General features: G+C 35.6%; 2 protein-coding genes across 3 annotated transcripts in view; one reads left to right on the top strand and one right to left on the bottom strand.

Annotated features, from left to right (window-relative positions):
• Cerkl (ceramide kinase like) overlaps positions 1 to 20,258 on the top strand; it is a 134,516-nt gene that overhangs the window by 108,486 nt on the left and 5,772 nt on the right. The window contains exons 12-13 of one of the 2 annotated variants that reach the window (XM_047544794.1): positions 2,128 to 2,293; positions 3,077 to 4,479. In XM_047544794.1, coding sequence (XP_047400750.1) covers positions 2,128 to 2,253 — 126 coding nt within the window. In that variant the 3' untranslated portion in view covers positions 2,254 to 2,293; positions 3,077 to 4,479. Of the gene's footprint in view, positions 1 to 2,127; positions 2,294 to 3,076; positions 4,480 to 20,258 lie in introns of those variants that run through there. The other variant, XM_047544795.1, reaches the window with a different exon arrangement.
• Positions 4,765 to 20,258, bottom strand: part of Itga4 (integrin subunit alpha 4) — a 75,168-nt gene continuing 59,674 nt past the window's right edge. The window contains 15 exon segments of the mRNA XM_047544793.1: positions 4,765 to 5,403; positions 5,405 to 5,473; positions 5,817 to 5,936; positions 6,322 to 6,391; positions 6,393 to 6,418; positions 7,947 to 8,066; positions 8,715 to 8,840; positions 9,794 to 9,901; positions 11,960 to 12,000; positions 12,003 to 12,049; positions 14,049 to 14,135; positions 14,512 to 14,591; positions 15,237 to 15,258; positions 15,260 to 15,330; positions 16,420 to 16,570. Of these exon segments, the coding sequence (XP_047400749.1) occupies positions 5,374 to 5,403; positions 5,405 to 5,473; positions 5,817 to 5,936; positions 6,322 to 6,391; positions 6,393 to 6,418; positions 7,947 to 8,066; positions 8,715 to 8,840; positions 9,794 to 9,901; positions 11,960 to 12,000; positions 12,003 to 12,049; positions 14,049 to 14,135; positions 14,512 to 14,591; positions 15,237 to 15,258; positions 15,260 to 15,330; positions 16,420 to 16,570 (1,168 nt within the window). The 3' untranslated portion in view covers positions 4,765 to 5,373.

Genomic DNA, 20,258 nt, shown 5'->3' with positions numbered 1-20,258 from the left:
GCCACCTGCTACCCAACCTAGAGTTACTCTGGACTCCCCTCTCGCTCCTTCCTTACAATCAGCCCACCAATTATTTCTGCTGGATCTCATCTTTAAAATTTTCCCTCATTTGAATTTAAACTTTAATACCTTCTTGCTTCTAAAGGCATCCTTGTTTTCTTTACTTCCTGCTAGAGGGAGTTTTCAGAAACACATCTGATTTCTCTTCTGCTTCTCCTCATCATCAGGATGAGGTCTAATTTTCTCAGTATGGAATACATGTCCCTTTGTATTCTAGCTCCTCCCACCCACCACCAGAGTCCCTGTGATTTGGTCATTGTGGTAGTTTCCAGACTGCCCAAACATATAGATAGGTGCTTAAACAGCAACAAAATTCTGTTTCACAGTTCTGGAGGCTAGAAATTCAAGGTGTCAGCAGGGTTAGTTTTCCCGTGAAGCTGTGCTTAGCTTGCACATGGCTACTTTCTCACGTGTCCTCCTGTTGGTCTCTCCTCAGGGTCTCTGCATCTGTGCTTTGTAAATGTTATTTCCTCTCTCCAGAGCTCCTTTCCCTCTCCTCCAGGCTAAAGACTTCTGTGTTCTTAGCTCAAAGGGAGGCTTTCCTCTCATGCAGAGCCTGATGGCCTCTTACTTGTCTGCTGAGTTCCTTGACCTCATCGTCATGGTACTTCTCTGCATAATTGACTGCTTACTTCTCTCGCCCCTCTTCTGTCCAAAACATGATACTAAATTGTTGGCTTCCTCAAATCCCATTTAACAGTGTCTCCGGCTTCATGAGTAATAAATTTGATTGGATGACTGGAGCTTCATTCTGAGAGGTGTGATGATTTAAGGTCATAGACTTGCTGGTGGTGGATTCAGTTCTTGGTATTTCATAACTTGCAACTTGATCACTCCTGTCCCTCATCACATGGTGTTAAGAACATCAGTCATGTAGGGTTAGGGCATATCCGAATGGACTCATCTTTAATTGATTATAGCTATGAGGACTCTACTTCCAAGTAAGGTAGCATGCACAGGTCCTGGGATTAGGGCTTGATATATATCTATAAATATTTATTTTGGGGGGGTGTAATTTAGCCCACAACAGTCAGTTACAGATACTCATTTAAATCACATAATATTTAAATGATTATGAGGAAATCTCTTACAGGTATAGTCATGTACTGTCTGCTTGACGTGGGAGGTCTACTGTAGTTCTCACAGAGAACAAGGCTAGTTCCACAGAGCCCCTCGGAGCTTCTCACTCACCTCCATCAGAACAGCTGATGCTTCCTTATCGTACAGTATGAACTGCACATTCTGTTAGTCGTGTTTTGACGTATAAAAGGGGGTTGGGGAAAAATATTAGTTTTCTATCACCTTTAAAACTCTGCTTCATCGAGGTTTATATGTGGATGTAGGGAGAAAAACTATGAAAATAATCTATTAGGGATAAATTTCCTGCTGTTTGTCTGAAAACCAAAATGACTATTTTGTAGTTCTCTTAAAATTATTGGCTCTTAAATATTTCAGAGAATACATAGCACTTTTTCCTTATACTTCCTTAAGCAAAGAAGAAAAGTTGCAAATTCAAAGTTACCTTGCAACATTCTCAAGTGGTAAGTAATCAGTTTCTTAAAAGTGGTGTCATTTTTAAATTGGGGAGGATGCAGGGTAAACTTGTGAAAATTCTCTTTGTTGCTCTTTGAAGAAAATATATACTTAACATTTATTTCATAATTCCAAGATAAAACTTTATCCTGGAGTTTACTTCACCCTAGTTGAATTGACAAGTTAGTAAGTCAATGGATTATATAAATCTTCTGTATCAACATATCTAATTAATGATCTACTCTTTAAAAGGAAGATGTATAAATATTAGGTGCAATTTTTCACAGATAGGAGCTATTTTTCACACAAGATCTATTATCATACAATAGACCTAATAACATAACCAGCTTCAGGAAAAATACTCCTTCAACCAAAACAAAAAACAAAACTTGAGGATCCCTGGTGATAGTTTCAAAGCTATAAAAACATTAGACTGCATGATAATATCTACCTGTGAGAGGGGCCATAGTGAACCCTCTTGATTTGCATTAGTAGAGATAAGCCAACAGAATGGTTATTTGCATTTGTTTTTAGTTCAATTTTCCATTTGTTGAGACTTATACTGTGGGAGAAGTAAAAGTTCATCCAAGGAACACCACCAGTGGATACAGCCCAGAGGAGGAGGACTGGCCTCATGAAAACAGTTTTCCTTGGAATTAGATGGGGATTTAATGGAAGTCGCAACGGAGGTCCATGTCAGGTAAGCCTAACCATTTCACTGTTTTGTATTTCAACCAGTAGACCCAACAGTAGTACTACAAGGAAAGCCCCTCAAAGCAGGCAATTAATTAATTCAAAAAGTCAATCAGGGAACTATAAAATGACACATGCACAACTTTCAATAGAAAAGTATAACTTATATTTTTGAGCAAATCTTACATAGTGTGAAGGCATTTTCTTTGGTTGAGTCTTTACATTGGCATTCCAAATTATCCTGCATACACTATACAGATAATGTGTCATAATTTTTATACTGGAGTTTTAAAAAATGGTTCAAGATCTTAAGGCTCTGTGAAAACATCTGAATGGTGGCTATGGTCTTTATTTCAGCCATTTCTAATACCATAGCACTTTGTTCAAGAGTTTGCTTTTATCAGTCTTTACAAAATATTCCATGTATTTTACAGAACAATTCTTACAGATTATTTAGGTACATAAGGAGCATTGGACAAACAGATTTAGGAACATACAGACTCATTCTTGTTAATGTTATGATTTAATGGGCAAAAGTATGCAGGGGCACCCACAAGATATATGTATGCTAGAGGGACAATAGACTATCACAGAGGCATGGCACACAAGTCAGGGCAGCTTTGGAATAGTTACTGGTGGTGTTTTTTGAGGACCCCTAAGTTTGCATCTCTACCATGAAGGTGTTTTGTTTACTGGCTAGTAATTTGTAGTGGTATTATGTACCATACTCATTAGGTACGTGTGTGAAATAAGAGGGTTGATGAAGTAATAAACTACATATTCTTTACAGATTACATCCAAGACTTATCAGTCTTTATGGAGGAAGTGTGGAAGAAATGAATGATTCCCAAGTAACATGTAATTGCTTTTAAATGTGCAAACTAGTATTTTGATGAAGGAATTTGCTCAGTCTTTAAACAGATACCTTAAGAAAATGTTTTAAAGTAAAGTTGCTATTTTTGATATTAGAAAGCTTCTAGAAGAAGACTTGAAAATCAAGAAGAAAATATGAAATATCAAAGGAATTTAAATTCTGGTTTCTATAAGTGTCTATTGGAACTGAAACATTTTATACGCTTAAGCTTTATCATATCGATATTTAACCAAGTTAATTCATTTGGATTATTTTTCAGGATGTGAGTCCATCAAGCCTAATGGTAAATTTCCTATAGTCTTGTACAAACAGCACTGAGATCTTAAGACTGTCCTGATTTTACTAGTGAAGTAACAAATCTAGAGAAGTTAAATTCCAGAATCACACATCTAGCTGTATAACCAGAAGCAGAACCATGTTTTTGAAAATCTTTCCAATACCTAACCTGTTTGCCAAAAATAATAATCCCATCTTTGAGAAAAAATGTCATCCAGTGGTGGGGTTTTTAAATTTATCATGTAGGTAACTTAGTTTATAACATTTAGAATGATGCAAAAGCCTATCAGTAGCTGCGCTGCTCTGTACCTGAGATGCATGGGTCTGGAAAGCATTGCTCTTGGTTTCCAGTGTAGTTTCTTTAGAGACCATCCTTGAAAAGGCAGTTTGAAATTGGTGCTTGATTTTTTTCATGAGTGAGTGATCCTAAACATTCTCCTAAAAGAGTTACTTGGCTTTTTATAAGGATGATAAAAGCACAAAAATATATCTTTTTGCCCAAAAGTGTTCTTAAAATATATACATTTAAACTTAGTTTTGCTTGTACACAGTTAAGGAGGCTTTGTGCTCAACTGCTCAAATAAATGCCTTGGCAAATCACAGCACATTGCTCATCCTCCAGCCACCAGTCCAGAGGCTTGTGAACAGGTGACTTTCATGAATCAAAAAAATCTGAGGAAGGGTCAGCTGGAAGCAGAGCCCTCAGATCAAAGCACATTTCCTACAACATTAAAGACTGCCTTCTTATTTACTTCTTATCTACTTGATTGCTCCCTAGAACAGATGTTCAAAAGTTGGCCACAGGTTTCTTACATATACAAAGAAATCCAGATGAAATTTATTCCACAGTCACCAGCATCTAGATCACAGGCATGAAATAAATATTTAAAATTCAGAAAGCTATTTCATTTAAAATAGATCCTGATATAACATCACAAACTTTATTAATGTTCACTGTATGGAACTTTTTCATTTAACTATGAATTTTGTTTCTCCCCTTTCCCTGGAAAAGCTAATGCGATTAAGACCTGATAGAACATTACAACAGGCTAATGTTTGTGTTGCTTAATTGGGACAGTGACTATTTATATAGTACCCAACAGATGAAATGTTAGCCCCATAATCACTCCTTGCCACATTTTTTAAAAATCCTATTAGGTACAGTTTCATATTTCTACATCATGTATATCAGCTAAAGTGCAACATTTACATTCTGTTTTCAGAATATAAATTAGAATACTTAATGGTTTTTTAATAAAAATTTGAAGATTTAAAAAAATTTACTCCTGGGTATTCTTGATATGTATTTAGGAGCTAGTTAATTATACCTATAGCAAAATTATATTCTTTAAAAATGTCATACAGGGAAAAAAATCCATAGCTGTATAATTCTCCACAAGTCAGCCCATTCAGCCCAACCAGTGTATCATTTTGGAATAAAACGGTTGTTAGAGCAATGTCCATACAAAATGTGTGCAAATAAATCTTTAAAGATGAAAACCTGCTTTAAAATTATGGTCTTCCTCTTTCATTCATTAGAAAATTTGGGAACAGCTGCTTTTTAAAATTCTAAATGATTTTAAAAGCATGCTTCAAAAAGTCTCAAGTCTCAAGATGTATTTGAAATGAACCAAAAGCCCATTCAGTGGAATTTCCTTGGCCGATGTAAGCACATAAGGTAAATAACACTGCAAGTCCAAGATGATTTAATTCAGATGTACTTAATATATTGCAAGAGTTTACTTTTCTTGAATAACTCCAAGGCTGTAGTGTTTTTTCTCTCACTCATTATATCTAAAGATAAACTTCAGCTGTTGAGTATGCCTTTTGCAGTTATTCTCTTTCAAAGAGTGATCAGTATTTGAATTATTCTCTCAAATTAAGCAAAGGAGTACATGGAAGATTTGATAAAAATTAATGTTTCTTGTAATCTGTTTTTAATCATCTTCATTGCTTTTACTATTGACGGTAACTCCAACTATCTCTTCTGTTTTCTTCTTGTAGAATAGATTTGTATTGTCTTTTAAAGAAGCCAGCCTGAAAAAATAAATTGTGAATATTATGAACATGCCACACTCAGTCAACACCAATACTTCTTAAACTATGTCCCAGGCAACTGCAGGAAGGCTTTTAGTAGATGGAGTGAAAATTCATTGAAAATATTGGTTTAAGAAGCATTTTTTGCTGTTAGTACAGGACTCCTCAGACCCTCTCAATGATAGATATTCAATATAATATACAATGTTTTACAAATCTTTTCAAATTTTTCAGAACTAGTATTATATAGTGTGTGGATAGTTGAAAGAGAACAGTACTATATATAAAAAAAACTTGTGAGATGATACTGGCTTTGGAAAAAATAGCATTTTTAAAGACTTACCTTCCACATAGCACAAGAAATCATTAAAAGTACAATAAGTCCAAGAAGCAAACTACTTGAAATAATCACTATGGTGAAATGACGCTTGGGTCTTTGATGATGTACTCCTTCCAGTAGAACCTTTATGAATAAGCAAAATAAAGAAACACCCAGTTAGAACTTTGAAATTCCTTCCAGTTGGAAACTTTGAAACTCCTTCCAACCTCCTGTAATAATTAAAACTAGTCACCCCATTCTCTTGCTGGTTTAACACAACCCTAGGAAACACTTGAAGGAACAGTGGGTGAATGGACTTTGTGACTCTCCTCCAATTCATCCTGTGCTCACTGCTACCTGATTCATTCCCTAAAGAGTTCTCTGTCATTTCCTCCTGCCAGTTGTGCAAAATGCCACCTCTTGATGAAATGTTCCAGGTCCTCTATGACACATTTATTTCCTGACTCAAGTATGCAAAAGGAATTATGAACATCCTAACTGCAGTGGACCAGTTAAAAGGGTAACTTACATGTGCAACATTCTCATCCTTGTTAAGCTCAATAACTCTTGGATGTGGTTCTGGAAAGGCTGTTGCTCTATTCAAACTTCAGTGATGAAGTTGCATCCTGTTAAAAAAAATCATCACCTGATCATTTTATTTCATTAAGACATTAATTTCTCATAGTCTTTACTATCTAGATGTTTCCACAGCTTGTCTTCTCTTCAATTTAATTGTAGTTAAATGTAGTGCTTCCCTTTGGTTCTAAAGTTGTGATCATAGCATAATGTATATGGCATCATTTCACTGAAACACTTTAGTAAGTACGGCTGTGCTGCAGATAACTTGACTGAAATGGTATTTGTTAGATTGTCAGAGGTTCTTTACTAATGTAATTTTTCAGAGATTAACATTTTATCCACAAACAAGACTTTCTTCACCTGATAAACATTTCCTCAAATTAGCCTTGTTTGGAAGTTTTTTTGAACAAAATACATTTGGACTACTGCTAAAATAAACTAATAATAAATTAACATAATTTTATATTAATTTTGTTATAATTTTCACTTGTGGAGGAACTTAAGTACCTAAAGCAGGTACTTTATAACCCAGAATTCATAGAGTTAGGGATCTCTGGATGAGCTTTCTAGATTCTGAGGTATTGTCATGTGTGCTGAGAAATTAAAGAGGTCTCTGGTCCTCAGAAGCTACAAACTGCTGTGTAAAAGTTACTTTACACTTTCAAACTGGAAAAAAAAAATCATCTATAACCAGTGGTTTTTAACAGAGAGGATTTTGTTTCTTAGGGGATAGCCAGCAATGTCTAGAGCCATCTTTGACCCTCAGAACCTGGGCAGTGGTACTATGGGCATCTATTACTGTATAGCAGCCGAGGATGCTGCTAAATACCCCACAATGCACAGAATAACCCTATATGGTCCAAAATGCCAATAGTGCCCTGTCAAGAAACCTGGACATGGTTAAAAGACTTGCTGATGGTTCTGTGACTTTTTAGCATAGTTGAAACTAAAATGGACATCTTTTTGATATTCTTGTTCTTGACCACTATGTGGTAATTTCAGAAATTCCACTTAACACATAAGAGCTGCCATTACCTTTGGCTTACTATGTACAATGCTCTAAGTGTGAACAAAAATCATCTCATTTGGGCTGGCAATGTAGCTCAGAAATAAAGCAACCCAGGGTTCAATTCCAAGTACCATTTAAAAAAATCTGCAATACTACGAGATTAGAAATTTAAAAGATGAGGAAACCGAAAAAATGATTTTTATGTCAAAGTACTCTTCATAAAAATACATACTTCAATAGGAAGAATCCAAGATGTATTTAATTCAATCTTTCAAAATTCTTTGTTTTTGTTGGAAATTTTGATATATTTGATTTTATGAAAATTTTAATTCTATTATATCTTTCAGTATAATTTAAGGTTATTTGAAATTTTCATATAGTCAATAAGGTTCATAGTCAGGCCTATACATTTTCTAAATTAAACCTCCTAATCATTCCATAGTTTTAGATAGCTAGAGTGGTAATAAAAATAAAATGAGTTATTCCAAAATATTTATGCCTTAATTTGTTGACAAACTTCATATGATCCTGTTTCTATAAGATTTATAAATTCTACATGGACTTACCATTTCCAAAATGGATGGCCGGCCTTCCAACTGGATGTGAACACTGGCTTCTTTTCCACTTTCCATTTTCCCAAAATGGCATACAAAATTTAAACAGTGTGGATCAGCTTTCATGCAGTACTTGAAAAGAATAAAATTTTCAACATTTAAAAACCTGAGTAATATTTATATAAAATTAAATATCCCTTCAGTGGCATTTAGAAAACTTTCTGTAAACATGAAATTAAACATCTGCTTTCTCTGGGGCACTAAAAAAACTTACCTTGATTTAAATAAAACACAAATGTTTGTTTTGTAAATTATAACAAAAATACAGTGTTAACACGGGAGCAGTGTTCTCCTCTTATTAGTAACATCCTTCTGGAACAGAATGGAAAAAAATGCCTAACTAGAGTCTTGCTAAGTTATGTGTTCTATGTTTATTGTAAACCTGGATCATTTGAAGGTGATGATTTCTTCTCCAGTTTCTTTTCATAAACTAAGATGAAATCTTGTGCCCAAAGACTGGGTGACTTGGTATCCTGAGCAGATTAGAAAATATCTGCCTGGCAGATAATGAAAATGTACAGTATATACCCCAAATCTGCCACACAGTCCCAAATCACACTTGCCTCACCTCTCCAAATCATGCTTGTGCCTTATACACAAGACTGTTACCTAATGTTGGCTGTCTCCTCCCACTCAAATGACAGCTCACAGCCATTGATATGTTTGAAGTGTTTCACTTCTGTTGGAAAGCAAAAACTGCAACCTGAAAAACAAACTTACCAACAGCCTCTTGTCGGTCTTCGACAGGAATTTGAATATGCCCCTCAAGGTCTCCACTGCACCCTTTTGCAGCTCCGAGGCACACTGTCTTTCATAATTTTTAAAATGGCATTGTCCAATAGTTGTCTATAAATACAGAAAGCAAGGAAATTATCTTTTTGCATTGGAAGGAATAAAATGTGGTTATAATAGTACAAATTGCTTATCTTTCTATATTAAGTACATCTGAAATTGTGAAAACAATTATTTGGGAGAGAGAATCTGTGGCAAAACCACATACAAAAACCCAGAAATCTTATGGAAGGTTGGATAGGTCCTAAGCTGATCAAAATGACCTTAACTTTACAGAAGTATTAGAAATGAGAAAAATGGCCTTTAAAAATTAGCCTATACACAAAACAATACCATCACCTATCTAAATATGGTATTTCTTTTTTTTTTTGGTACTGGGGATTTAACCCAAGAGTGTTTAGCCTCTGAGTCACAAAACCCAGCCCTTATTATATTTTACCACAGGGCATCACTAAGTTGCTTAGGGTTTCACTAGGTTACTGAGGCTGGCCTTGAACTTGCAACCCTCCTTCCTCAGTTTTCCAAATTGCTAGGGTTCTAGGTATGTACCACCATGCCCAGCTCAAGATTTTTTAAAACTCATATCTCAACCATATTTAAGTGATTTTTGTGATTATTTTTTAATTAGAGATAAAATGGAAATAGTAATAAATATTGCTTCTTATAAAAGGTTCTATTCCTGATTTTCCAACAGTGGCTCCAAGATTTATAGAAAACTCAACTAAATTACTTCCACAGGTCCATATCACAAAGAATGTATCCTAAAATAATTAATAAAGATAGGGAAAAGCTGTATTAATTTGTAGGTCAAATGCAGAGTTTTCACTGTTATTCTACAGTTCTAAAGCAATGTATAATAGTATACTCAATGCATGGCGAATTCATAGTTGTGACTGTAAGTGAACAGAAATCTCCATCTTAGCAAAATGACTTAGAATAAAGGCTTGGTTTGCATTTATTTTAGTACTTAAGACACCTAATAAAGGTCGGATGGAAGATATTTTTACCTGGACATCCAAAATGTTGAATAGTTTATCAGTTTGAGGAATAAAAGAATTCGGTACCATTATTTCCACACTAACATTTGGAGCCATGCTAATGCCAGTGTTAATAACCTGATAAGGAAAAATTTCAAGCAATTAAAAAAAAAATTTTATTAAAACACAAATCAATGAGCTTTTAGGTGACTATGCAAGATTTACAGTTGTGGAGGTTTGTAGTTGCCAGCTACACAGCAAAAAGACAGAATATCCATATTGAGAATTTTAAAAGTTTGTTTAATTTCAAACTCTCTTCACTATTCCTAGCCTTCCCCCCTAACCCCAGAAAGTCCAGGCTGATGGTTTTTGCAGAAAGTCTTAAGAGGCATTCTTATCAATATATTTGCTCTGCACATTATACATTTTTAAGATATGATCACCTGGTTTTCATAACTATCCTGTGAAGTGGGTCAATATTTTTATTCACCAGCTAAGGAAAAGCTAAGAGGTTATTCATGATGTTCCCAATGAAGCTAAAGAATGGCAAGTGTTGAGATCTTGGTATTCTCTAAATCCTATGATGTTTTCACAAAATAACTCTGCTAAAAGGATGATCATCAGCAGTAAGTGAATAAAATGTATTTTTTTTCTTCTTTTTTTTTTAAATAAAAACTGCATTTTGATTCACTGTGCACAAATGGGGTCCAAATGTATTTTATTCAGGGTAATTATAATGCTAATGTATTCAGAAAATTGGAAAATGGTATATACTACTGAATTTTTAAGAAAATACAATAGGTTCTCAATACCTCTTAAAAATTAATAAGGGAATGGTATTCCATTATTGATAAATTTTGGGATTACATATCCCTCAAGAAAGATATTGGGCCAAAATATTGCCTACTGAGAGCTTAATTATAAAACCCATAAGTCAGAAACAAGATTTGCAGCAATACCTGCATGAGAAAGGATGAGTCACAGACCTGCATATATGACATAGATGAAGAGAATGTCCCTAGATTTGGGACATGTGGTAATTATAAGGCCACAAAGCTGTTGCAGAAAGAAACATCAACAATGGCTACCCAGCAGCACCCAGGACAACAGATGCCAGGAGGTCTTCCTGATGCCAGTAAATAACAAATGTAAATTGCAATTAAGCTACTAACATTCAGATCTCCAACATCTACATACTTGAACAGACTCCCCACAACTTCAAACTATATTTCTCCAGTCTGATTTACTCCATTGTAAATTAGAAAAATATTTATTAACTTGAAAACAGTATTTCTAGAATCCAGTTTGGTTCCTTTTTTATCAAAGTACAAACCCCCACGGAGTTCTGATAAGTATTTCTTAGGATTTTGAAAAAAGGTTTTGACATTATTACACATCAGTGTAACAAAAGCTTGAATAGCGTAGAATTGATAGGATTTCATTCTTTCTGCAGATCTGCACAGTAATTTGCATTTTGGTTAAGTACCACAAGTGATTCTCAAATGCTTTGAAAAGCATTTTATAAAATATACCTAATACAAAACTCACATCCTCTAGGTTGTTATATAACAAAGAATGTCTGGACAGTGCTTTTTATTCAAAAAATATTTTTATAGACATCATTTATTCATCAACACCTGTGATGCAACCAAAATTTCAGTTTGACAGGAGAAATTTTATTTAAAAAGCTTTATATTAGTATATTAATACTTAAGGATCATGATAATATTTACTTTTAAAAAAGATTATTCAATAATTGATAAATTGCTTATTACAGGTCATAAACCTACAGCCTAAAAAGCTGACCAAGTTGATTCTAAATGGAAAGGGTGAGGCAGCACATTACCTGGTAATATTAGGGCTACTCTAAAGTTTGAATCAAGAACAGATTTCACTGATTTCCCCCTGTAGATGCTTCCCCCAGCCTAACTCCCTTGTATGCCTCTCCAGTAGATTCAGCTCATTCTCTAACTTTGCCTGTTCCATGGTCACTCCTTTTTCTGCATTCCTTCCCATGTGTCCTGTAAGGAGATGAAGACTTGAGCACCAGGGATAAAAGGGAGCATTAGCAGCCTGGGAGTAGCCCTGCAGTGAGCCACTGCTGAGGCCATGTGGGGAAGGGATGTTCCCTGGAGCAACTCATCAGTAACATCCTTCACAGTTGCTACAAAGATCCACACAATCAACTTTGCTTACATGGAAAGTGAAGTTCATTTTCTCTGCCATACATGTTTCCGCTCATTTTCCTCACTTGATCCATACACAAATGAAGTTGGGTTCACAAACCTGAGAGAAACAAAATGAAAGTTAATCAACTGTCTCCTTTGAAGAGGCATTATAAAGAATCTTTATAGGTGTACAATAGCACAATCAACATGCTATAAAAGTACATTATGGAATACTTCTGGTTTCTTGGTGATAATTTAAAAAGTAATGAAATTAGAAGGCCATGAGCTCTGACCTGAGTGACAATGTTTGTTCTCACCAATATCCTCCTCTTACCTTCCCCAGCCCTGCCTGTTCATTCTACTGACCATTCTTTCTCTTCAGCCCTTAATGATTCATGCTGATTTGGTAACCACAGGATAAATCTTCAGCTTTCTGCTGGGGCTCTTATACATTAGTCTAGCCTATTTTTTTTTTTTTTTTTTTTGCGGTGCTGGGGATCGAACCCAGGGCCTTGCGCTTGCAAGGCAAGCACTCTACCGACTGAGCTATCTCCCCAGCCCAGTCTAACCTATTTTTGAGTTCTTTTTTTCATCCCCAATTCTTGCTGGCTACTTGTAATGAACGCCAAGTCTGGGAAACAAGTTAAACCACTGGTAGGTATGGTAAGTTTATATATACATATTAAGTTTATACATAATATATAACTATACATACATATACATATATAAACTTAAAAATATACATAGATATATAAACTTTAAAAATATATATATATTTTTGGTTGTCGATGGACCTTTACTTTATTTATTTATATGTGGTATCAAGAATTGAACCCAGTGCCTCACATGTGCCAGGCAAGCACTCTACAACTGAGCCACAACCCCAGCCCCAATAAGTTTTTGTTCAGAATACAAGTTGCTCCTTTCTAAACCTGTGATTAGATACGTATGTGGGCAGCTAAGGACACTGACAAAGGTTCATCCTACTCTATGAGTCTATTTGGCATCTAATTTTAGGTAATTCCAAATTAGGGACCCAATAAATAGGAAAGAAATGAGAAATAATCAAAAGGCAGTCTTATGAAGTTCAATAGTTGTAGAATATTCCTTGTCTGAAATAATGAGACATAAAATAGAAAAATAGGATTGAACTCAACCTAAGAAAATTGAGGCAGGGCAGTGAGATAAACATTCAAAACCAGAAGCCATGTAGTCACCTTTCATTAGCATATACACTGACTCTCAAGGTCCTGCTCTCCTGTGAATGGCCTCCTTTTTCCTGTTCAGTTTCACAAACTTCATACTCAACTCCAGTGGACATTGTCATGTTATGTTTATGTCAGTGGATGCCATCTTTATGGGTGGTTAAAGTGAATGGGAAATTGTTTATATGTAGCCTGACAAGTAATGCTCTGTATTTATTTTGTCCTGTATCTCATAGCTTCTAGTAATTTAAAGATGTGGCTTTAAGCAAAGACTAAGGGTCTGAATAATTTCCAGTAAAACTGTTAGAGATTTTTTTAATCCCCTCTCTCTCTCTGCACACACCTTCCTAAATCAGGGCAGTCAGTTCTGTAATTAGTAAACTCATGAGGAAGCAATGAATGATGGCATGCGGACTGGCTGCAGAACTCCAGTCTCACAGGTGTAAAGAGAGGACTAGGGATACTGTGCAGCCAGCTTTCTCAAATCTCAGTCCATTTGCTACAGGTAGATGTGGGTTCTGGAGAATGGCAATCGGGCCGAGCTCATACCCTTTAAACTTCACACTTGCCATGGCCACTGGGGATATTTGTGCAAACTGTACACTGCTTGACTCTGAATGTCACTGGATTGCACAACATACAACTGAAAGGCTGTCTGTGCCCTGCTAGAAGCTTACTGGGGTTCTTCCAGTAAGCAATCTCCACCAGCTGGGCTGGGGTTTGATATAGTATCCGTGATGATTATAGAGTAGATTAAAATAATGAACAGTGAAGCCAGGAACTGCAACACTGAGATAACTGCCGAGGACAGAGTATCCTTTTTATTTCCAAAATATGATTCTGTCATTAATGTAAGCAGAAATGGAATTGAAATTCCCTCTAAACTTTCCACAGGCCTCTGTATCTACTTACCCATGAATAGTTAGCATAACCTCATATCTCAGAGGTATTGCTAAAGTCACTCTGTTATCCTGTAGGCTGTCCACTTCTTCATTTTCACTACAAAAACAGACAGAAAACATCCTGTTAAATCCATCAAGAACAAAATCATCTTCAGAGAGAACTAATTACATATTATATACACCTAATAGGCTTAGAGGTTTAACTAGTGCTTTTTGGGGATAAAAGCAAACGTGGTAGTAAAAAAAGAAATTTAGCATGGAGTTGGTAGAACTTTTCTCTCATTATTTAAGCTGCTATCATTTGCTTCTAATCCTAGAGGGTTTTTGTTTGCTTTTAAAAACAAAACATGTAAGAGAAGCATTGTTCTACAATTAATGGAACACAGATCCATGGTTCCCCTAAAACCTTTCTCAATATATAGGGTGCATTTCTTCTAACCAATTTTATTTTATTTTTTTATAATGAAACATACCAGGAGGCATGCACTGTGATGCTGAGGTCCTCTTCTGCTCTGTTAAGTGAGCTCACATCCAGGAGAAAGCTAATATCTATCTGCAAAATATACACAGGAAAGGGCCATTTTTAAGTAATGTAAAATACATTTTTTTGTCATCTGAATGTATTTTTCTTAGTACTTTTTTTTTATGGGACACAGACTTGAAACTACGCTCACTTGGAAGTAAGATACAGGGAAACTGTTTTATGGCAATTTTCAAGTGCAAGCATTTCTACAAGTGACGTTCAGACACAAAGCCGACTTTGAACGTAAAGACAGGCAGGTCCAGACGGACAAAATTAGAAATGCTTTAACAACTTGAGTGAGGACTCTTGCCAAAAAACACCTTTTCATATAGCAGAGGTAACATGCCTGGCAGACAGGGCCACCTGGGGTGGGTGGGGGGAGTGTTGGGGAAGGGGGAGCGGGGAGCAGAATTCATTGACACATTCACTTGCCCATCCAGACATAAACATGTGCCCCTCCCCTTTCTAAACAGTGAACAGTGCCAAGAATATAAACACAAAGCTCAAAGATCTCAGGCCTGGTTGGTTTTGCTTTCATTGCATCACTTAGCTTCCAACCCTACATACAAAAAAATAAAAAATAAAAATACATACACACACATGAATGCAACATAATAGAATAGAAAAATACAAATTCATGTTACTAAACAGAAACCATTAATGCTACATGCTTACCCGTGAGAGATGATCTACATATATAACCAAGGCTGCAATCAAGTTTCACTATGCCAGAATTATCTGTTACTTCACAGTTTATTTGCTTCTCCTCCTAAAAGGGAAAAAAAAAGAAATGACTGGTTCAGGTAGGTAGGGAATAAGAAATTTAAAACATATGTTTAGGGATGGTTTTTGAAAAGCAAGTCATCCTAGGCGTATTTACTTTCCTAGGAAACAATTTTCTGTTTACTTTGGGGATAAATAGAAATGTAAATAAATGGTGTTAAGTACATGTGTATGTATCCTAATATTCATATAAATTCTCCATAAAAATCTTCTAGTCCTGTAGTTTCATTCACTCTGGTATATTTCCTATTTAATCTGAAGTCTAATTCCTTGAACAATCAGAATGAAAGGGATTCAAAAAGTCCATGTGTCTGTCTGGTATGTAAAAATGTTGAAGGTACTTAATCACAATATTCCCTGAATACCTGGAGTTTTCCCACGATCCTTTGAAATAAATTTCCAAAGCCCTAGAGAAAGGGGTTAATAGATATTTATGAGAGGTCAAAGGCCTGGCTCAAAAGCAGTTGGTGTGAAGATGTGGTCCTTGGATATGATGCAGGTAAATTTGCTGAAGGTTAGAGAAATCAGGAGAGGGTGATGGAAGTTTTCTCTGAAACTCAACTTTATTATTATCTCACTGATGGGCTTAAGTGCCCTTGATGGAGGCACAGCAGTAAGGAAAGGTCTCCAAGTACTCTAAATTCTCATGGGAAAAGAAAAACTTGCCTAAAACCTGACTTGATAGCAGGAATTCAGAATCTGTGGAGGACTGCTGCTTCTGACATATTAGAAGTCCTTTGGGAAGCAGAGAGAGCACGAACTTAAAATGAAGAGAAGTAACTCTGGGTGCCTAGCATGGAGGACCAGTATTGCTCATGCAAGGACCCCAAATGAGGAACAGTCACAGCGCCTTACTTGCCCTTTCCCATAGACTGGGGGGCTGGAAGCTGATGCCTTTGGACTTAGATACCAAAGAACTTGCCTTTTGGATCAAGGGCAGGCATGGAGGAGGTTCCAGAATGACTGAGAGTCTGTGTGATAAGTCTAACTATTAAAAATTATGGGGTGAGTAATACCACTTTTAAAAAAAAATAAAATATATGTGTATTGTGCTCTTGTGATTTTTAGTACTTACCAGTTCTAAAATCTTAATGAAGTAAAGACCTGTGGGTAGCTTGACATGCAGGGTGGTCTCATAAGCATCATCTCCAGCATTAAACAAGGACACATTCAACATTAACGTCTTCATACCCCCAACAGCAAGATAGGTTTTATTTTCATAAGGCCTAAAAAGTAAGTAATATTCTTTAGTTCTTATTTATAAAGATTTCATCTTCATAAGTCTATAATATTTATGCTGAACATACAATATTAATTTAGAAAAAATACCAACTATGGGAATGACCTCATAAGCAGGCTTAAATCCATATTAAAAGGAATTCAATTCATCAAGTTTCAAATAAATGTTTCAAATATAGTTGCCTATTAACAAAGAAAAGTTTGCTTCTTAATTACAATGAAACAGTCTTTATGGTTTATTTTTCTGTCTAACCTCTTCAACAATTTTAATATATTCATCATTATTTTGCAAAGTTTTCGAAAGCAAAGCACGTTTTACTTTTCTTTCCATCTATGGACAGATGTTGAACTAGCTGCTGCCCAAACCAAAAGTTTAAGAAAAAGGGAGAACAGGTAGAAAAGGAGAATGAGAAAACGGAGGGAATGTTTGGGAAGAAGTGAGGAGGCATAGCAAGAAATGCTGTGCCCAGCAGGGGCATGTCACTGAAACCTATTGGGCTAGAATTCATTTCTGAGGTAGGATTGTCAATCGCCTCTATAGTAACCAGGCCAAATTAGAAATAAAATTGCAGGAACACTCCACCATCCTAAGAATTATGAAGAAAGACTGCTATAAGTCCAGACATATAAATTCAAATTCTTGCACTACACCAGTTCTTTGGACTGGGTGTCATCCAGCATTCCTAAGTGTTGGCCACCCCATCAGTAAAATTTACTATTCAGTGAATATACAGGTCTTGCACATTCCATGAAATCTTCAGATTAGTTTAAATACGAGAAACTTTAGGGTTGAGGAACTTATTCAAAGATCATAGGTAGAAAGTTCTAAAATCTCAAAGCAACTACAAGTTTTTATCCCAGCCCATTTTCTTTCCCAGAGAGAGGGAATGGCTTAATGCAAAGGAAAACTTATGGTTACAGCATGTTATGATTTTATAAGTTTTCCCCAAAGACAGCAAATTCTTATCTAGTAATTTAAAAATTAGAAAAATTAGTTCAAAATAGATAAGGATCTGACCCACAGTAAATAATCAGGTGAACATATTCATAATAGTAAAACAGGAAAATATTCATCTAGAATTTTAGAAATTTGAAGTTTCTTGTATGATGTTAAAATTGTACCATTTTGGTCAATGTTTATATAGATAATATTTGAAAAAACTACTCATGGAAATATTAAACACAGCACAGCACTTGTTAGTTGTTTGTGAAATGATTAAAGACAAAGACTATATAAGGATAAGAACATGTTTCAAAATTTCTGCTTTTATATATTTTTGAAGATGGATGAATGACTGACTATAATTGAAAGTTCCTCTATAATAAATCAGGTGTTTTGATGTTGTCTAAAACAAACAGTTAAGACACATTTCACTCACTCATGAGCTGATACAGCAAAAGACCTATTTGTACATAAGCATAAACAAATATATGGAAAAGTTATGAACAAAGGGTTCTGGGACAGCAGGGAAGGTAATGACTTTTGCCTGGGAATAGTAAAGAGATCTTGTTCTTTGCTTTTCTATTACTCTGATTATTTAGGTTGGCTATTCCAAAGATCTTTTTTGAAAATAAAGTCTGAAAAATGTCATGATTTAACCTGAGTTAATCTGGATTATACCCCTAATTGATTTCTCTATTTCAAATTCTTCTCTTCTTGAATGCAATTGTCATACTGTCAGAGGGTCATTTTTCAACAAAGCAAACCAGATAATGCATGTGGAGTAGCCTAAGTGCTTTTAAGAGTCTCAACTCCTTGGCTTGACATGCGAAGCCTTCAAGATCTAGCCTTGCCTCACTCTCCACTGTGCAATTCATTTCTTTGCCTTGGTTATATTAACCTCCAAGCAGGTCCAGACCCAACAAGATGCCTGTTTCTTGCTTCATGCTCTCTCTCTGCCTTTAACACCTTCTCCTTTTCATGCACCTGGAGAACATGTACTTGTTCAAGATTCAGCTTCCACGCCAATGACATTAAGAAGTTCCTGCAGCTGTACCCTGCTGTACTTTCTCCTAGCAGGTGCAAGGTGATGCTGTCCCTGCCCCCCTCCCCACCACACACACCCAAAAGCATCCTGGGTGCCTTTACAACAAAGTATCATTACAATGTCAATCTCTGTCTGGTTCCCCTCGCCACTGGACTGTTTTCTTGAAGGCGAGAAACTGGGCCATGATTATCACAGTTTCTGAGTCTAGAAACACAGTGTGCAATACACATGGGCACAGATGCAAGCATTGAACATACAAATGGGTTGGGTCCACTCAGGGGACATGTTAAAAGAAACAAACAGGAAATTACTGGATAAGTTAATGACATTTAAGTTTATGTAACAATATAAATTTTACCAAATTATAGCTGGGTAGTCATGTTTATCTGTTCTGTGAGGTACACGAATTTCAAATGATTTGCTAAGATAAGAAAGTAGATCTAGTACTACCACATTCATGTGATCTGTGCCCCACCCCACAACCTCACATTCCATTACTGCTAATAAACCTACTGAAATGACCAAATTAGTGACATCAATATGTGACCCTGGCAAAACCACTACTAGAAATTATTCAGAATTATTCATTCTCATGAACTGGAGAAGGTGTAGACAAAAATAATTTTGGACATTTTCCCCCACTTCTGTAATGCTAAAAAAAATACCTCTAAGAAACTGAACAGTTCATTTAATACTTCAAAGTTATTCCCCTCTTATTCTGATTTTCTCCTATTTCAAACTTAATTTGTTAAAGTATGTGTGTAGAGAAAAGACATAACCTAAGTCTATAGGCTTTTTATAAACTTGAATACATGCACAAGACTGGCACCCAGATCAAAAAAATGTATTAGCTACACAGGAAAATGCTGTGTCCCCTTCCTCTCAGTCACTGCCCCAACCCACAGAATTCATTTTTGGTAGTAAAACTGGTGTTGGCCATTTTTTATATTTCATATAAATTTTATCTGAGCAAGCCTTTCTCTGTGTATCTGTTCTTTTGTATGTGCCTTTTATTATTATTAAAATCTTTTTTATTTTTACAGACTGCATTTTGATTCATTGTACACAAATGGGTATAACTTTTCATTTCTATGGTTTTGCACAATGTAGATTCACACCATTCATGTAATCATACATATGTAGGTAATACTGTCTCATTTTACTATCTTTCTGTCCTCCACCTCCTTCCACCCCATTTTCCTCTACACCTTCCAAAGTTCCTTTTTTAACTCAAAATTTTGTCTGTAAGATTAACTTATATTGGTACTTGTAATTACAAATTGCTTATTCTCACTGGTATATACTTCCATCTTACAAATATGCCACACTATATTTACTCATTCAGTTATCCATGAGAATTTCAGCAATTTCCAATTTGAAACTGTTATCTTTTGGTAAATACACGCGTATAGTTCTATTGGGTGTATCTCCTCCTCTCCCTTCCTTTCTGATATCTGTCTATCTGGGAGCAGATCAAAAGACAAACAAACAACAAAAAATGTTTTGTTTTTTAAAACCAGGATTAATTTTTTAAAATCTCTACATCTTGGTTTGACAATCAGCTTATATGATACTAACAAATTAGACTTAAGCAAAATATATATTAGAAGGAACTATTTTAACATAACAAAATACAAAGATATCTTGTATAATCATCAGAGAAAAAACAAACGTATCAAAGTAGGGG

Source organism: Sciurus carolinensis, chromosome 3 (assembly GCF_902686445.1).
Source record: "Sciurus carolinensis chromosome 3, mSciCar1.2, whole genome shotgun sequence".
Lineage (NCBI taxonomy): Eukaryota > Metazoa > Chordata > Mammalia > Rodentia > Sciuridae > Sciurus > Sciurus carolinensis.
The sequence above is the reverse complement of the archived record's forward strand: the minus strand, read 5'-3'. Positions and strand labels throughout refer to the sequence as shown.